The sequence below is a fragment of the Myxozyma melibiosi genome (assembly GCF_037950935.1).
Source record: "Myxozyma melibiosi strain Phaff 52-87 chromosome Unknown BZA70scaffold_1, whole genome shotgun sequence".
Taxonomy (NCBI): domain Eukaryota; kingdom Fungi; phylum Ascomycota; class Lipomycetes; order Lipomycetales; family Lipomycetaceae; genus Myxozyma; species Myxozyma melibiosi.
In genome coordinates this window covers 3,743,678-3,760,369 of record NW_027042915.1, presented here as the reverse complement: position 1 = coordinate 3,760,369, position 16,692 = coordinate 3,743,678, and the positions used below count along the sequence as shown (strand labels likewise).

General features: G+C 52.1%; 6 protein-coding genes across 6 annotated transcripts; 4 read left to right on the top strand and 2 right to left on the bottom strand.

Moving 5' to 3' along the window:
• Positions 1–1,343: 1,343 nt before the first annotated feature.
• On the bottom strand, positions 1,344–2,489 carry BZA70DRAFT_234649 (uncharacterized protein; the record flags this gene model as incomplete). The annotated part of the gene is made up of 1 exon (XM_064910307.1): positions 1,344–2,489. A coding segment is annotated over one exon (1,146 nt), but the record flags the coding sequence as incomplete, so codon positions are not given.
• Positions 2,407–3,452, top strand: BZA70DRAFT_53895 (uncharacterized protein). Its single transcript, XM_064915192.1, has 3 exons — positions 2,407–2,534; positions 2,598–2,683; positions 2,733–3,452. The coding sequence occupies exons 1-3, from the start codon at positions 2,512–2,514 to the stop codon at positions 3,377–3,379; spliced, it is 756 nt and encodes a 251-aa protein (XP_064771578.1). The 5' UTR covers positions 2,407–2,511; the 3' UTR covers positions 3,380–3,452.
• Positions 3,453–7,139: 3,687 nt separating this feature from the next.
• On the top strand, positions 7,140–9,133 carry BZA70DRAFT_309235 (major facilitator superfamily domain-containing protein). The gene is made up of 2 exons (XM_064914878.1): positions 7,140–7,510; positions 7,569–9,133. The coding sequence occupies exons 1-2, from the start codon at positions 7,267–7,269 to the stop codon at positions 8,684–8,686; spliced, it is 1,362 nt and encodes a 453-aa protein (XP_064771577.1). The 5' UTR covers positions 7,140–7,266; the 3' UTR covers positions 8,687–9,133.
• An 8-nt stretch (positions 9,134–9,141) lies between these two features.
• On the bottom strand, positions 9,142–10,473 carry BZA70DRAFT_274016 (uncharacterized protein). Its single transcript, XM_064911920.1, has 4 exons — positions 10,298–10,473; positions 10,125–10,220; positions 9,916–10,041; positions 9,142–9,846 (listed from the first exon to the last, which is right to left on the bottom strand). The coding sequence occupies exons 1-4, from the start codon at positions 10,371–10,373 to the stop codon at positions 9,302–9,304; spliced, it is 843 nt and encodes a 280-aa protein (XP_064771576.1). The 5' UTR covers positions 10,374–10,473; the 3' UTR covers positions 9,142–9,301.
• A 1-nt stretch (position 10,474) lies between these two features.
• On the top strand, positions 10,475–12,616 carry BZA70DRAFT_245330 (kinase-like domain-containing protein). The gene is made up of 5 exons (XM_064910622.1): positions 10,475–10,864; positions 10,924–11,059; positions 11,128–11,796; positions 11,854–11,997; positions 12,055–12,616. Exons 1-5 carry the CDS (start codon positions 10,731–10,733, stop codon positions 12,538–12,540), a joined length of 1,569 nt encoding a protein of 522 aa, XP_064771575.1. The 5' UTR covers positions 10,475–10,730; the 3' UTR covers positions 12,541–12,616.
• Positions 12,617–12,638: 22 nt separating this feature from the next.
• On the top strand, positions 12,639–16,543 carry BZA70DRAFT_53424 (uncharacterized protein). Its single transcript, XM_064915189.1, has 3 exons — positions 12,639–12,822; positions 12,907–13,096; positions 13,173–16,543. Exons 2-3 carry the CDS (start codon positions 12,926–12,928, stop codon positions 16,110–16,112), a joined length of 3,111 nt encoding a protein of 1,036 aa, XP_064771574.1. The 5' UTR covers positions 12,639–12,822; positions 12,907–12,925; the 3' UTR covers positions 16,113–16,543.
• Positions 16,544–16,692: the final 149 nt, after the last annotated feature.

Below are 16,692 nucleotides of genomic sequence, written 5' to 3'. Positions count from 1 at the left end.
GACATTTGACGCGTCTCTTCACTCTTCACCGAGCTCGACGCGTGACGGCGTTGATGCAGGTGCGCCGCCAAGATCGATTAATTCACTTTTCTGCAATGGAAGGGCTTCACTCAACTACCATGTTTTTTACAACCTATTATCGGATGCCTCGCGACGAAAGCTCAATGGCGCTAGCCCTATGAACGCCGCGGTCGATTATTTGCTGATATCATTGCTAATGATATGTCTTCTTCTTTCAATGTAATGGTTCAAACCGTACAGATCCAACAACAACGCAAACATCGTGATCAGCGAGAAAACATAGGGGTTACTGATATAATGGCAAACACAACGGCAAGCACAAACCGAGCCGAAATCATACTTAGTGTGCTCCATGTCCATGAACTCGACAAAAACACACCCCACCGAGGACAAGACGTAGACGATGAACATTGTAAGAACGCTTGGTTGTAAGAGAACACGAGAATGAGAGCAAGAGTGAGTACATTAGTAGTAAAGCAGTCTTTGAGCTATTGAGCTCTTGGAAAGACATCGAGGAGAGAGGAGTGCTCTGGTCTGCCTCGTTTGCGGAACAGATAGATCGAAAAGGACAAGTGAGATGGAATCAGCTTCAAAATTATTGACATGAGAGTTAAGATAACTAAATAGTAATAGTAATATAATAGATAGTAATAATAATAACTAGTAATAATAAATATAGTAATAAGCAAACCGTAGAATTCAAAAGATTTAATATCAGAAATAAGTAGATAAATACAGAATGAATTAATAAACAACAAAATTAACAAAAGAAGAAAAAATTCACTTTTCCAGCTCTCAATCTTTCCTTCCAAAAAAAGAGAAAGAAATAAGAGAACAAAAAAGGGAGAAAACGCTATCAAGCTATATTATGCAGATGTCTCAAGAAAGCTGATGAATAATAGCGCGAAATGTAACAAACGAAGAACGCAAACGAGAAACAGAGAAAAGAGAAAAAGAGAAAAGAGAGAGAAAGCAGGAATACACCAGGGAGGATTAGAGGATGGGAGGAGAGGGAAAAACTGTATGATCTCAAGCCTCGTGTAAAAGCAAAACATATAATCAAAAGACATAAAAACAACCGGTTTCCGTAGTTTATATAAAAGACAATTTATAAAAAAAGGGAGATGTATAACGAAAGAAAAGCAAATGCAGTGCCGCAATGCCCCCTTTCCCTTTTTTCGTGTCTTTTCCTTTGAACCTGTATCTGCTCTCCAGATGATATTTCTCATTTTTCGTCATGCAGCAAACGTCGGCAAGGCGATTTAAACATAGTTTTCGTTCTTTTCATACACAGTGAACCAAAGGATGAAAAAAGAGACCGCTTACCACTCCCAAGTCCAGCCGGCCTTGACGACCTCGTCGCCGGTTCTCTTGACAGTGTAGCTGATCTCCTTGCACCACGTGAGCGCCTTTCCAATGTTTTCCTGGACAACCTCCTTATTCCGCTGGCGTGTTCGGGCCTTCTGCTCCTCGATCTTGCCCTCGGGAAGCTCGAGGATTCTCTCGATAACGTCGAGATCGGCCTCGTTGTCGTTCTGGAGCCAGATGGAGTCCTCGGTAAGGTAATCGTAGGTCTTTAGCAGACGCTTCTTACCAACGATCGGAACACCGGCAATCAAACTAGCAGGAACGGAACTCGACGCCTTTCTGTCATAGTATTCGTCGTTGGCGAAAGCAGGAAGCAAAGCAAACGAGTCGGACAAAATCTTGTAGAACTCGGCAAACTCGAGACCCTCGTTGAACTCGACACGGCTCTTGATCGAAGCCGGGACCTCGGGATGCTTGCCGTGACCAATCAAGTGCATACGCAACTGCTGCAGACGCTCGTTCTCGGGGTTCTTCTTGCCGAACGACTCGAACTGAGTGAAGATAGACTTGTAGTCGCGACGCTCAGACTCGTAGTTACCCTGCAGACTGAACGACAACTCCTTCTTGGTGTGGATAGGAACGGGGAAGACAGGGACAAAGACTCTGAAGTTGTCCTTGATGAACTGATGCTCGGGGGCCCACGAGGGGATGACCTTGTCCTCCATGAAGCGCTTAGTGTGGCCAGACAGGAAGATGAAGGTGATCTGCTTCGACTCAATCCAGGGAATGATGTCAGTGTAGAAGTGGTAGAACGAGTCCTTGTGCCATCTGTCACCGTGGTGGACGGTGCAGAAAAGGTACGAGCCAGCATCGCGCATGGTGGTGAACTGGTTCTTCAAGCGACGGATATCAAACTCGCAAGTGGTTCCGAGAATGACGTCGGGAATGGGGTTCATCGCATCGAACTTCATCGAAGTAGATCCTCGGGGCTTGGCCAAGTTGGTAAGGCCAAAGGTCTTGAGAACGGCGAAAATGTTGAATCGGGGTCGGAAAAGGTATTCGTAAATGTACGAGTTGGGGAGCTGAGCGAAAGCGTAGATCAAGGCAGCGAAAACCTCCTCGTGAGATCCACCGTTCTCGGTCAAGAAGATACGGAGAGGGTTGGGCAAGTCGCCCTTCTTGATGGCAGGCAAGAACTCTGTAAAATTAATCGAACGTTAGCAAGCAATCACAAACAGTCTACTGATATCAAAAAGAGGAAAACTCACTGGGCTCCGCAGGCTTCTCTTCGACAACCTTGGCCTCAGCAGCCTTGGCCGCGGCCTTCTCCTTCTTAGCCTTCTCGACAGCAGCGGTGTAAGCAGCAAGGGCAGCCTTCTCCTTCTTTGCGCGCTCGGCAGCAGCAACATACGCGGCGAGGGCATCAGCCTGCTTCTTCGCCTGGGCCTTCTTCTGCGCATCGGCCTCAGCCTTCTGTTCGGCCTCGGTCTTAGCGGGATCAGCGACAGGGGCGGGCGAGTTGGACTTCTCGACCTCCTCAAGAGCAACTTCGGCAGCAGCCTCAGCCTCGGCCTCGGCCTCCTTGGTCTCCTCAGCAAGCTTCTTGCCAGCGGCCTCAGCGACGGTCTCCGTCTCGCCCTCCTCCTTGGAGGTAGCGACGGTCTCAGCAGCATCGCTCTTGGGGGCACCCTCGGTGGCAGCAGCAGCCTGCTTAGCAGCCTGCTTCAAGACAGCATCCTCATGGGCCGACTCAGCAGCCTCCTCAGGGGTAGGAGCCTCAGCAACGACAGCAGCCTCAGCAGGGGAGCCATCGGCGGGCACGGCCTCGGAGGGCTCGACGTCGGAGTCGCCAGCATCGGCAGCAGTCTCAGCAGGAGCAGCGTCGGGCGACTTCTGGTCAGCAACAGCGACGGCGGGAGCACCAGCGGCAGCACCAGCGGCTCCAGCGATGGGAGCAGCGACCGGAGCCTCAGGAGCCGCATCGGCAACAGGTGCAGCGGGAGCGGCCTCAACAGGAGCAGCATCACCGTTCTCCTCAGGGGCCTGCTGACCAGCAGCATAAGCAGGGGCAGATGTCGTGACTCCAGAGATCGGCGCGGCGACGGCGGCGCCGGCGGCAGCGTTGGCAACAGGCTCAGCTAGCTTCTCCTCAGCGCCAGCATAGTGGTTAGCAGCAGCGGCAGGCTGAGCGAGGACTAGAGATTAAAAAAGTGATTGTTAGATTCTGTACGAGTGGAGAATTGATTAGCTTTCATCGCAAGATCTCGCCAGTCGCGCTGCTGAGACTGAGGCGCGACCCAAATTAGATCACAGTGGCTAGACGCGCCACTGAGGAAGAGAGAAGGGACTGTGCACGCAGTGGCGAATACGCGGTCACCCAAAGTGTAGAAGGTGGTATTGAGTAGTGATATAATAGAGACAGTTTGATTGAGCAGACAGAGGAGCGGATGGTGGAGGAGTGGTGGGTGGCCAAGCATCCAGAGGAAAAAGGCTAATTTTGAATCAGATGGCAAAAAAGAAGCTGTGCGCCTGTCTGTAGCCAGCAATGGCGAAGGAAGGATTTGCAAGCTCAGTGAGGCCGTGGGATTGAAGTAGAGGAAGAGATGGCGAGGAAGAAAGAAAGAAGAGAGATTGTGAAGAGTTGAGGAGGTGATAGCTGCGCAGGGCGAAAATGGGCGAAGGAGACGAAAAAAGCGCCCCAGAGAATACAGGGAGAAGAGACGCGTATACGCGGACGAGATCAAGCAAATGAAGAACCAAAAACAAAAAGAAGAATAGAGAAAACACATACCAGACTCCTGGACGTTCTGGGCGAAACCGGGAGCAGCATTGGGCACAGCGAAAGGGACGACGGACTGGGAAGGCTCACGCGCGTTGTAGAGGATGGAGACACCGAGGAAGATGATTACGGCTGTGAAGAGCGCGATGAGGGTGTTGAAAGGCCGCAGCAGCATGGCTAAGGCAGGAGCAGCAGACTAATACGCGACGGACAGAGGGAAGAGAGCGGCGGATGGGAGGAGGAGAGAAAAGAAGGGCTGGAGCGGGAGCGGGAGAGGATTGAAAAAGCTGGTGAAGACCGAGAAAAAGGCGACGCAGCACTGCGCGTGCAGCACGGCGGCCTCTGCGCAGCACAAACCGCGCCGCTCGCACCGCCACGATGCACCGCCGCATGCCGCCACGTGCCGCCACACCTCCGTCCAGGGTCGCAGGCCGGTTAGGGGCCCTGTGGCGATCTGCCGGGTGCTGCTGGCCACGAGGAGGGGGGACGGCTGTTGCTGCTGGTTGTAGATGTCTGTAGCAGTGCAGATTATCAGCAAAAGGCCTGCTCCACGATACTCACACGATTATGGCCCTGTCGGACTTGCGCTCGTCGGTTCGTCTCCGGCGCCCCGCCCAGCGTGCGGCTCGGCCCTGCTGCATCCGGCTCTTCGCCCAACGGGAAGCAGCCAGAGAATGAGCATTCATTGACTGCTGCTCTGGCTGCCTGTCTGTCTGTCCCTGTCTCTGTCTGATCTTGCTGTCATTCACGTCGCATTGCAGTCGTGGTCTGTCTCAATGCCACGTAGTCAATACCTCTTGTGATCCGCTGTGTGTGCAGTCACTATTAACTCCAACTCTCTCGGTGGCCAAAACCGTTGCAGAGCAATAGCTTTCATTCACCACCACCAGCCAAGTCTTATTGCTCTATTTCCTCTTCTCTCAATTCTATTCTCTATACTTCATTCACCATCTCTTTCATTGTCTGTCCAATCCTAACAAGCTTGCCAGGCATCCTCGTCGCAGCACAGCTAGGGCTGCATTCTGGGGGCTTTCTCCATCGTACATAGTGCCTTTTTTATGGCCCGTGGATAAAGCAGCGTTAAACAGCCATTATGTCTTTATACTAACACCGTTTCGATGCAAGCCACGTACTACCGCTGCACGTCTTCAGCACCGTCTGCATTTAACCAGACTACCAACGATAATCTCTGTAAAGTTATTACTCCAATGCCCGCCTATCAGATGCTGTTCTTCGTGTTTTGGCGTTACCGCGCGACGAACGCGTACGCATCTCTTTCATCGTCTGTCCAAATGTCATTATCTCCACTTTCTTCCTATCCTAACAAGCTTGCCATGCATCCTCGTCGCAGCACAGCTAGGGCTGCATCCTGGGGGCTTTCTCCATCGTACATAGTGCCTTTTTTATGGCCCGTGGATAAAGCAGCGTTAAACAGCCATTATGTCTTTATACTAACACCGTTTCGATGCAAGCCACGTACTACCGCTGCACGTCTTCAGCACCGTCTGCATTTAACCAGACTACCAACGATAATCTCTGTAAAGTTATTACTCCAATGCCCGCCTATCAGATGCTGTTCTTCGCGTTTTGGCGTTACCGCGCGACGAACGCGTACGAGGCATGGGCCGCGTTTGGTATGGCCCTTCATGCACGTTTTCGGCTGCCTGTAGCGCGTCGCGTAACCCACCAACCAGTCTGCAGGTCATTCCTGCCGGCTTGGCCAGGAGAGTACTGTCGCGTAACTGCTCGTTTAAGAGAATGATATGTCTGGTCGTCGTCTGCTTCTACTTCCAGCGCCAGAGACAGACTGCGGCGCGTAGTTCTACATCATTCAGCAATTTCCGACCTGAGCCCGGAAAACTCAAGACCTTAAGATCAACAAACATACTTCCATATCATAGCTCTACGTGCAGCCTATTGGTGCGTGCACGAACGCTGACTAGTGTCTTCAAACCAGAATATGCTCGTCGCGTACTCTTCAATCTCAGACCGACTAAGTCCATTCGCTGCTGTGGTCTTCCTATAATGCAGAAAACAAAAACATAACGGCGCCTTCAAAACCCAAAGCTTCGACTCGGAATTTGCCTTATCCCGGCTTCGGCTCTCTCCATCGCACGCTACCGTTTGTCTTCTGTTTCTGTCTACATCGCCGGCTGTCCCAAGTTCGTCCGACTGTCCAGATCCAAATCTCGATGGGTTTCTTAACAACAGCAGCAACAGTTTTACAATGCCCACCGCTCCTTCGCTTCAATTCGAAAATACCCACGTATGCGTTTATCCTGCACAACTTGACCTCGGGGTGCGATTATAACTCCATTCTGCTGCCTAGCCGAAAGCTTCCGCTCCCAAGAGGGCTCACCAGAACTAGCCTATAGAGTCAACCGACCAGAGTCATCCGACCGGAGTCAACCAACCTGGGACCGTCCGTAACTGCGTCTCTGTGCTGCGTCTCGAAAAACACCTCAAACCTCTCGAGGAGGCTCTGGCCTGTTTATACCTCTGACAAGATTCCATCTGCCGTTCTCTGAAGACAGCCAGATGCCTTCTCTGGATAGCAATTCCCAAAAGGGCTTAGCGATGAACTCTAATTGTCGTGCATCTAGATTGCTCGTAACTCGGTCCCTGGCATTTTGTTATCTGCTGCCTGCTCACTACAGACATCTATTTTATATCTGAAGAGGTCAGAGAAACCAGCTATATTCTGTTTTGAAGCCGCTGCTTCAATCCGCCTTCTCCTCCCGTTCATACATCTGACTCAAAGGCGTACTCGCTTAAGTCATGGCTGACTGCGCATCGCCATCTTCTTGATAAGCAAAAGTTATCGATTCTATTACAGATATCGGTAAGCCCTGGCCAGGAGCAATGCCGGGAATAGACCTCCCTCCATACATCTTCATGCAAATAAACCCGTAATCAAGCACCCGTCGCGCGCATATATTCTGGCTGGCGATGTGCCGTGACTCCTGCGCTGGCCGTAGATCAGCTCAAAGTGGTCAAGAGACCCCGATACTATCTAAGCTCGGACCCTGTCCCGCGACTATCGCACTCGTGAACCCGCTGCGGCCGCTCTCGCGATATATAGTTGATTATACCGACACTTTTCTAGGGATTGTCTCTCAGAACACTCTTCCAGTTTTCAAAGTGAGAGTCGGGTCAATATGGTCAAATCTGAATTCTCGTCCGGATACTCTACGCGCGTAAACAGCGATGGCGACGAGGACTACAACATCGCCAACACCGCGGTCTACAAGTCTGAATCTGCCGCGGACGAGAACACCGCGCTTCTGAGCTCGGAGAAGAACGATGGTCTTGAGGCTCTTGATGTGAGCAGAGGTGCTTGGATGTCCCTTATCGGATCTACCTCTGGCATGCTCACCACGTTTGGATATGTTGTTGTTATCGGTATGTCGCGCCCACCTTTACTTCCACTGCCGCGCCATATATTAACAGCTCCATACAGGAATTTTCCAGGAATACTACCAGTCAAATCAGCTCATGAATTATAGTCCCTCTGAAATCTCATGGATTACCTCCATGGAAATCTTCCTCACAATCTTCATGGCCGCCTTCGTCGGTGCCGCCTACGATGTCATCGGCCCCAAGCCCCTCATCATCCCCGGCACAATCCTCATGACTGTCGGCATCATGCTGACCTCGATCAGCACACAATACTACCAGATCATGCTTTCCCAGGGTGTCTTGACCGCCATCGGCGGAGCCATGATCTTCCACGCTTGCGCTCCCGCCATCTCGTCCTGGTTCGACAAGTACCGCGCGACCGCGCTCGGAATCGGTAATGCGGGTTCAGCGCTCGGCGGTGTCTTTATTCCCGTCATCTTCCGCCAGGTGGTTGACTACGCTGGCTTTGGATGGGCTGTGCGCGCTATCGGCTTCGTGCTCTTGTTCGTCTCCTCGATTTCGTGCCTCCTCACCACCTCCAGAGTTCCCCCTCCCGGTCCCCAGAAGATCGACCTGTACAAGACCTACATCGTCCCCTTCAAGTACCTTCCTTTCACCTTCACTGCTGTCGGTGTCTTTATCGTCTACTGGGGTGTCTTTATCCCGCAAAACTACATCCCCAGCCACGCCGTCGCCCACGGCGTCTCCCCGGGCCTCGCAAACTACCTCATCTCGATCCTGAACGCCGTCTCCATCTTCGGTCGCATCCTCCCCGGAATGTTTGCCGACAAATTCGGCCGCTTCAACTCTTACTTCCTCTGCTGCTTCATGGCCGGCCTGCTCACCCTCGCCATCTGGATCCCCGCCCAAAGCGTCGGCGTCATCATCCTCTACGCCGCCTCCTACGGCTTCTTCTCCGGCGCGGCCACCTCGGTCTGGCACTCCGTCATCGCCGACATCTCGCCCTCTGAGGAAATTGGTGCTCGGCTGGGAACCGTCAACTCGTTCATGTCGTTCGCGACTCTGTCTGGCGGTCCCATCGCGGGTGCCATCATCACCAGCAACGGCGGCGAGTATTACGGTGCCGCGACGTTTGCGGGCGTCGTCATGATTGTTGGCTCGTTTTTCATCTTGGCCGGTAAGGTTGCTCATACTGGTGACATCTGGTCGCGCAAGTAACCGCGCCCCTTCCTCTCTTCCTCATCCTCCTTCCTTTCCTTATTTATCGGTCACTGCTTCATCAAGATAAATCAAGATACTCGAGGCACAACTCCTCCACTATCTTGAGATAAAACTACAAATCTCTACTCCTCTACACATAGCGCGGTTCCTAGACGGTTTTCCAAGAGGGACCTCGCTTCTCTGTACGAATAGTGTCAATACTGATTGCACACAGCATTATAACTTTTCACATCTTTCATTGGTTTCTGTTTTCATATTATTTCTCTCTTTTCTTTCTTATGATGCTTTTCACAGGCGGGACTCTGTCATGCTTAGATTGCCTATCAGGGAAAAGAAGGATTTTTTGGTTGGTGGGTGCATAAGGGCGGAAAAATTGGTACATAATCGTGTTCGTTTAGGTGGGGTTATATACAACTAATAATAATATTCATAATAAGATCACAACTACTCTGGAATTTTTAAAGTCTTTCAATCACCATATATTAATCCCTAATTATAATCACCAACAGCTTCATCTAAACACGAGGATACAAATACAGGATGAACCAGTAGTGACTAGCTATGATACAAAAGAAATGCAGCAGACTTGCGACCGACAACACAGTAATAATTTCAAACCAAATCAAACTCTCCCCGTCTGATCTTCTCCCGCAAGGCAATAAGCACCGCGCGCTGCGCATCCGGCAGATTCGCAATCTGCTCGTCGCTCAACTCTATAACCTGTTTGATCAGCGCCGCCTTCTGCGGGTCGATGTGAGATGGGATCGCGATGCCCGGAGCCGGGCTGTTTGTTGATCTGGCGGGTGCGGCGGCGTACTCTGGTTGTATCTGTTGCTGCTGCTGTTGTTGGAGTAGTCGTTGCTGTTGCTGCTGTTTCTGCGCAGCAAGTTGCGTAGCGTCGACCGCCGATGCGACCGCGCTCGCGTCCACGAGGCCCATGAGCAACATGCTCTGCACGACCGCGTACGAAAGTTGTGGTGACGACTTTAGCAGCTCGCGCAGCTTAGCGGGGTTCTGTGTGGCAGCGCTCTTGAGCTCTTGCAGGATGTTGAGCATCTGAGGGGGTGTGAATGCTGAGAGAGTCTGCGAGATGGCGTCGGGAGTTGAAAGGTTTGGAGGTGGTGGTGTTCCAGTTGGCAGAGAGGAAATTAATGATTCTACACACATAACTTGTCAGCTAGATGTTTGAAAGTGAAAATGAGCTTGCTCGAGGAAGGAGATAATACCTTTGTTTCCGCTTGTGAGAACATTGGGTCCAATCGATGTTTCGTGTGAAAAGTCGACACGAAGGGCTCGATTGTTCAGTTCGTAGTTGTTTAGATTCCGGACAGCTGATGCAGCAGTTTCACTGTCTGAATCATCAATTTGATATTAGCAAAAGCTCCCCAACCTCCAAGCACTTTCTCTCGGGCAGAAAAAGATGGCATCGACTGACCATGATATTCAACAAATCCAAACCCTTTTGGCCGCCCAGTCTCTTTATCAAACACGAATCTGAAGTTTGCAACAGGACCAACCGACTGGAACACATCTGTACAAATTTTGAAGAAGTTATTAGTCTGCTGATGCACTCGTCAGAGTATCAATACGAAGCAAGTGAAGACGTACCCATGATCTGCTCCTCTGATTGATCGTAGGGAATGTTCCCTACGAAGACGACTTTTCCAGCTCCTTTGTCTGCCATACTTCCACCAGATTTTATAAAATGCAGATAACTTTTTGTTTCTTTCCGGGAATATTCAGGGAATAGTAACAGCTAACGCGGTATTGTTGAATCTCTGATCTGAATCAATCGAGAGCAAAAGGAAGATGCGTCAATGTGGTTCTCACCATGCAAATAAGGTTTCAGGGTGACTATTTAGCCACCACTATAATAAGGGAACGTGCGTAAGATCGATGGTAATTTAAGCCTATCAGGTAGCCAGTCCGTCAGTCCGTCTGCGAACCTCCCCTCCCCCCACCACACCTTCAGTCGAGGAGCAAGAGCACCCCACGCGCCCGCCTTGATATTTTGAACGATCGACTACGAGGTGCTGCTCTGATGGAGCACATTGTTGTTCCGCCTAATGTACCGAGAGTGCTCCTTCGTCGACGGAGTTCGGGAAGTAGTCATGCTGGAAGTGATCACGAGCGCAGCCCCGAGGTTCCGACGGTAGATGTTATTCTGGACAACAGGTGTGTTTATATGAATGGCTATGCGAATCCAGTGGATGTGCCGTGCTAACTCGATACAGTCTGCCGGCAGAGCAGCTTAAACGCGAGGTGTTGATGCTCATTCTGCGACTCAAGTTGCCAAGATGGCGGTCGTTGCCCATCTCTGAATATCCGTTCATTAAGATATCGCGGATATCAGGTGCTCTCACAAACGCCGTACGTACAGGTTACTGCTTTATTACGTGGATATTGTTGCTGGAGTGACTAACAGACGACACGCGCAGGTATATTGCGTCAGCCCGCCCGCGCAGTATATGCATCCTTCCCACAGAGCTCACCACACGGAGCCACATACTCCAGCCGACTCTGGCAGCTCGCAGAAATTACCACGTCCCAAGAGCGCTACGTCTCTAGTTCACATTGGTCATATTCCCCAGCTGCTTCTCCGCGTCTACGGGCCCAATACGTCGCAGATCATCGATCGGGCCACCGAGCTCGCGGTGCTCAAGCGCCTCGCGGCTCGCAACATCGGTCCTCGGATCCTAGGCATTTTCACCAACGGCCGCTTCGAGCAATTCCTCAAAGCTACGACGCTGACGAAGGAAGATATCCGCAAGCCTGAGGTCAGTCGTGGTATCGCCAAGCGGATGCGTGAGTTACACGACGGCGTTGATTTGACGATGGACGAGCGGCTGGGTGGACCTGGTCTATGGAAGAATTTTGCAAAGTGGAGCATGGATGCGAAGGAAGCACTTGATCGGCTTGATAAGTTGGTTCCTGAGGATCAAGATCCGAATGCGAATCCGTGCGGGCCACCTTGGACTACGAAGAAAGTGTTGATGGCGGATTGGCCTACGTTCATGGAGGGCGCGAGGAGATATAAGGAATGGCTGGAGGCTGCTTATGGTGGAGAAGAGGCGGTGAACAAGGGCCTAGTGTTTGCCCACAACGACGTAAGTTTGGGTCTGCTTCTATAAAGCCAGAGGACAAGTCAAGCTAACGCTTTATAGGCTCAATACGGAAATCTACTGCGAGTAGAGCTGCCGCTAGGATCTCCGCTCCTGCAGCCTGCTCATGAGCACAGAGCACTGGTTGTCATAGACTTTGAGTACGCGAGTCCTAATACGCGAGGCTATGACATTGCGAATCATTTTGTGAGCCACTTACATGTTTTCTGATTTACTTGGCTTGGACTGACACAGTTTGTTCAGAGTGAATGGATGGCGGACTATCACCATCCTACGCGGCCGCAGGATCTACATTCCGAAAAATTCCCAAATCTTGAGGAACGTTCCCGATTTATTGAGAGCTACGTCACGCACACGTTCGAGGACTTTGATGAGCTTGAGACGATCGACAAGATGATTGCGGTCCTACATAGCGAGGCGACCAAATGGAATGCGGCATGCCAGCTCGGCTGGTGCGTTTGGGGAATTATCTCTGCAAAGATAGATGCTGAGCCGGAGGAAGACGAGGAAGGGTTTGTCGACGTGGTTGAGAGCAATCAGGAGACGGCTAAGGAAACGCTCGAGGCGGATCCGTTCGATTACCTCGATCATGCTTCTCAGAGAGCTGCTCTGTTCTGGGGCGAGCTGGCGGTGCGCGGGATCCCTATCCCGGAAGGAGTAGATATGACTAGGGCGATGTACTTGGAGAAGCCCAGAGACAAAGGACTAGTTACTGAAAAGAGCGAATAGACTGTGTGTCTTTTCGTAGCTATGAGCTCTGTATTATGATCACTATAGTAAATACAATAAAGTAGTGTATGAGCATAAGGTTTATCGACAGATAACTGACCGGAGGTGGATCCCCGATGGATTCGTTGATTGGGAGTTTAAGGTTTCCAGCCTATCGGGCTCCGGGTTGCGTAGGCCTCAGGGCACTGCTGACTTGGATATCAAGAGCCCTCTGGAGTTCTTCTGTTGTATCCTACTTCTTCTTCTTTTTCATTCTGTGCTGAAAGAACTGAGGCTGTGTAGGTAGGTTTTGATAGTGTTATCTGCGTCTTGTTCTTTCGAGCTGGAGACTTGACCATCTGTTGGCTGACTCCCGCTTTGCATTAGATATCCTTGGAAGAGCATCATGGTCAGCAGTCCGCAACCATCTTCCTCCCTCGCATCCGGCAGCGCTACTGATGTCTACATTGCAGGCGTCAGTGCTCCCATCCGTGTTGAGCGCGAGAAGTACAACTCGACCGTAAAGAATACCGGTGCTCCGCTATACTACATCGACGAGGACGGAGATCAGATCACTGTAAGTCATAGATTGACGAGTGACGTGGCCGGCTCTCGTATTTCTCTTTGCTGACAGCGTGTTTTTATTTCCAAAGGTCGGATCTTTTAGCGAGCTGGACGATCGTATCCGAGAGCTGAAGCTCAAGAACAAGCTTGCGGTCTTCTCTCTGACTCCGAAAGCTGGTCCCGACTGGCGGAATCTCGTCGATTCCAGCTCTTCTGTGGCTAGCAGTCGCCATTCAAATACGTCTGCTGCCGAATCGCTGGCTACGCCTCAGCTGTCCTCTCTCTCGGCTCTAGCTGAGACTGACATCCCAACGCCTGATGAACAGATGTCCACCGCGACCACAGTCACCGGCACCGGATTAGCGACGCCCGAATCAGGGCTCGCGAGCGCCGCTAGTGACGAGTTTTCTGATCAGTTGGTGGCTGCCTTTGAGAGCATGCTGAACGATGTCGAGACGCTTTCTCGCCAATCATCGCCTGCTCCGCTGTTTACGACCGAAGACGATCAGCTCTACTCTGAGACGACTTCGGCTTTCGGCGACAGTACTATCCGCACCACTGCTCAGGTTCCAAATCCGGGATTTACGAGTGCGCTCCAAAGCAGTGTTTCCGGAGCTGCATCATCGTCTACTGCGAGCAGCGCAAGCTGGGTCGACAACGTGGCCGATAGCGTCAGACGCGCGATCCAGCAGCTTCAAGATGCAGCCAACGGCATCGACTCGGTAGCAAGCTCCAAAGTTTTCGAAATGGATCCCGATCTTCCTGACCACGTTGCCGCCCTCGTTCGTAAGATCGTTCGCCAGGTGAGCGAGAACGTGAAGCAAGCCGATCGGGTGTTCCCCATCCCGGCTGACTTCACGCGTGAAACCGTCGACCGCACAATCAGCAGCTTCCAGGACTTTGCGGTGCAAATCGGTCAGGTTGCGCGCCTGAGTGGATACCAAGCCGCTGCAGCTTCGCGAGACGCAGCCGGTGCAGGATTGCAGGTGACGCGGGACGCGATTAGGTCGGCGCGCGAGAACACGCAGATTGCGACTACGCAGCTGCGGAGCTGTCTGCATGATCTCTCGGTTCAGTTCAACGATTTCCAGAATGAGCGTCTCAGGTCATCCGTCGGTCAGAGTAGGGATTTGTCCAGTGATGAGCTTGCTTCGCAGATCAGCGCTATGTGGGAGTCTTCGCAACTTGCACAGTCTGATAGCGTCCAGACCCCGCTCGATACCAATACCGAAACGGAGTTTGGACGGTCCCCGTCTCAGTGGTCAGGTCCGAGTGTAGCGACTCAGCCGTTTTTGGACTCTGAGTCGGAGTTTGACTTTATTGGACGCTCGGCTTCTCAGGTCGGTGAATCTGTGCAGGGCGAGAGTGTTATTACTCCTATGTATACAAACACTGAGACCGAATTCGGCAGCGACCTGCTCTACGGCCCGGATAGTGACAATGAGACAATCAGAGGTGCTCCCCTCAGCTCCTCGGCACCCGCTCCTGATCTTCCCAAAAAGATCCCGATCCAGGCTGGTGCTGTCCATACCCCAAGATTCGGATCCTCAGATGGCCTATCCCGACCTGAACTCGGTCGTACTGCCTCGCTCCCTTCGCAACCAATGCAGATCGGATCTGCGCCGTCAGTTCTCAAGCATACTGCCTCAGACTCGTTTCCGAGCGCGCCTAGCCTTGAAGAGTTTTACAAAGCAGGCGGTAATGACGGCCTCGCGGCGGCGCCCCCGGCACTCCCGCCTCTGCCAACAAGCTTGCGCATGCAGCCTTCTGCGCCCCGGTTTTTGACTGGCCAGACCGTTCCCTTGGCCGTCGGCACTTTCCATGCTGGAGGTATGAGAGTGCCGTATCCTGTGGCGTATCGCGTGCCGAGGATGTCTGTGTACAATGATCTCGGTGGCTCGTTTGGAAGCGACGGACCGCTTTCTCCAGAAGCTACTGGTGTCTCGGCGCCGCAAGCAGTGGAGGTCCAGACTTCTGAAGCAGAGGCTGTATCTGCGCAGACGACACTCGTTCCTTCTGCCCCGTCCGCTGATGATTATCTAGGTGATGATGCGGCTGTGTGGGAGGATGTAGCTACCAAGATTCACGGGAGCCCGGTCGCGGAAATCGAAGGGGCGATTCGCGAACTGAAGATGGAAGAAGAAGTCATCGAATCCGAGAAAACCCAGATGGAAGACGAGATCCGTATTGCGCGAGCCACTAGTCCGCGGCGCGTTCCGGTTGCAGGCGATGATATCCCTACCGCATCTTCGGCCGCAAACCCGTGGAATAATCTCAAGTCGGATGAGCGCCGAATGCGGACCGCCAGCCAAGAACGTGCAGGTCGTTACACGGCTCACCATACTCGCGGGCTGATTGAGATCCAGGACGTGGCACCGGCTCAGGATCCTCTGGCGCCGACATTGGTGAGAGGTCCAAGCTACTCTGATGCTCCGGGAATGCCACCCTCGCCGCAGGTGATTCTTCGTGAGAGCGCTGCTGCGATTGCTGCGGAGGCGCAACGAGCAGGGCGGTCTGCTGCATCCGTCGTTTCTGGATACAGCTCTGCTCCGACGTACCAATCTGCTCCGCCGTCGCAGGTAGGCGATCGCAGAGGTGCCTCCCGTCATCCACAGTTCCTGGGCCAGGATACGCAGACCTTGACGGGCAGAATCCGTGCTGCTAGAACCGCTCACGGGGTATCAGCCGATGGGTCGCGTCGACCTCGGATGCCCAGTCGCACGTACAACTATATTGAGATGCGCCAGCTCAGTCCTGAGGCTCAGGACAGAGCCGACATCAATCGTCTCGGACTCGAGAATCAGGCTAACGAGGCTGAGCGTGAGTGTGCGCGCGCGTTGGTTGAGCTGGAGCTCATCAGCTCGGATAATATGGCTTTGGCTATCTACTATGCGCAGCAAGCAAAGGGTGATGTCGTTGATGCTATCGATCTGCTCGAGGAAGATCTCAAGCAGTCCGAGACCTATGAGCGCCAGAACGCACCGCCTGCGAATCCGGACGACCCGCTCGAGAGCGAGCCTCCCGAATGACTCGTGGCGGGCGCTGCAGCGGATGAAGAGTGCGACTGCTGTTGTTGCGATCTCTGCTGTGGTTGCCCAGATGAAATCTCAGTCGGGTCTGGACAGGTGGTTGTCTCGGTGCCGGGACCTAGCGATTACGATCTACATGTGAGGGTCGTGACTTCGCCATCGCCTTGTTTTTACTACCCCGCCTATAGCCAGAGCTATATTGTTATCTGATCCGAGTTTCAGACGATCCAAGAGTCTGTCGAGGGTATCTTCACTCTACTGAAACTTTCCCGCTTATCCGTAGATGAGGGAATTATGGTGCCGCTAATTTAGCGGTGAAATCTGGTCTCCTGAAGATGTGAATTTTTGCATCCTCAGTTATATCAAGAGCGTTTGATTGTTTGAATTAGGCCGGGTTCCAGTTGATATTCAATCGACAGTCTCGATTGATATTGTAGAGATGGAATCGACGATGACTTTGGTACTCAATGAGTCAATTTTTGTTATTTTACTTTCTATGTTGTTGTCTTAGGACATGTGTTTGCGTTCTATTGCTCCATTGTGACATAATTTATTCAGGAAATCTCAATACATGACTCAC

Excerpts from the sequence above, each read along its gene's own strand:
- BZA70DRAFT_309235 (XM_064914878.1), top strand. The coding sequence starts at position 7,267 with ATGGTCAAATCTGAATTCTCGTCCGGATACTCTACGCGCGTAAACAGC. Across the intron at positions 7,511-7,568 it reads TGGATATGTTGTTGTTATCG|GAATTTTCCAGGAATACTAC; the intron begins GTATGTCGCGCC and ends AGCTCCATACAG.
- BZA70DRAFT_53424 (XM_064915189.1), top strand. The coding sequence starts at position 12,926 with ATGGTCAGCAGTCCGCAACCATCTTCCTCCCTCGCATCCGGCAGCGCT. Across the intron at positions 13,097-13,172 it reads AGGACGGAGATCAGATCACT|GTCGGATCTTTTAGCGAGCT; the intron begins GTAAGTCATAGA and ends TTATTTCCAAAG.
- BZA70DRAFT_274016 (XM_064911920.1), bottom strand. The coding sequence starts at position 10,373 with ATGGCAGACAAAGGAGCTGGAAAAGTCGTCTTCGTAGGGAACATTCCC. Across the intron at positions 10,042-10,124 it reads TGGATTTGTTGAATATCATG|ACAGTGAAACTGCTGCATCA; the intron begins GTCAGTCGATGC and ends TTGATGATTCAG. Across the intron at positions 9,847-9,915 it reads TCTCACAAGCGGAAACAAAG|AATCATTAATTTCCTCTCTG; the intron begins GTATTATCTCCT and ends TTATGTGTGTAG.
- BZA70DRAFT_245330 (XM_064910622.1), top strand. The coding sequence starts at position 10,731 with ATGGAGCACATTGTTGTTCCGCCTAATGTACCGAGAGTGCTCCTTCGT. Across the intron at positions 10,865-10,923 it reads GATGTTATTCTGGACAACAG|TCTGCCGGCAGAGCAGCTTA; the intron begins GTGTGTTTATAT and ends AACTCGATACAG. Across the intron at positions 11,797-11,853 it reads TAGTGTTTGCCCACAACGAC|GCTCAATACGGAAATCTACT; the intron begins GTAAGTTTGGGT and ends AACGCTTTATAG.
- BZA70DRAFT_53895 (XM_064915192.1), top strand. The coding sequence starts at position 2,512 with ATGGCAGGCAAGAACTCTGTAAA. Across the intron at positions 2,535-2,597 it reads GCAGGCAAGAACTCTGTAAA|TGGGCTCCGCAGGCTTCTCT; the intron begins ATTAATCGAACG and ends AGGAAAACTCAC. Across the intron at positions 2,684-2,732 it reads TAGCCTTCTCGACAGCAGCG|CAACATACGCGGCGAGGGCA; the intron begins GTGTAAGCAGCA and ends GCTCGGCAGCAG.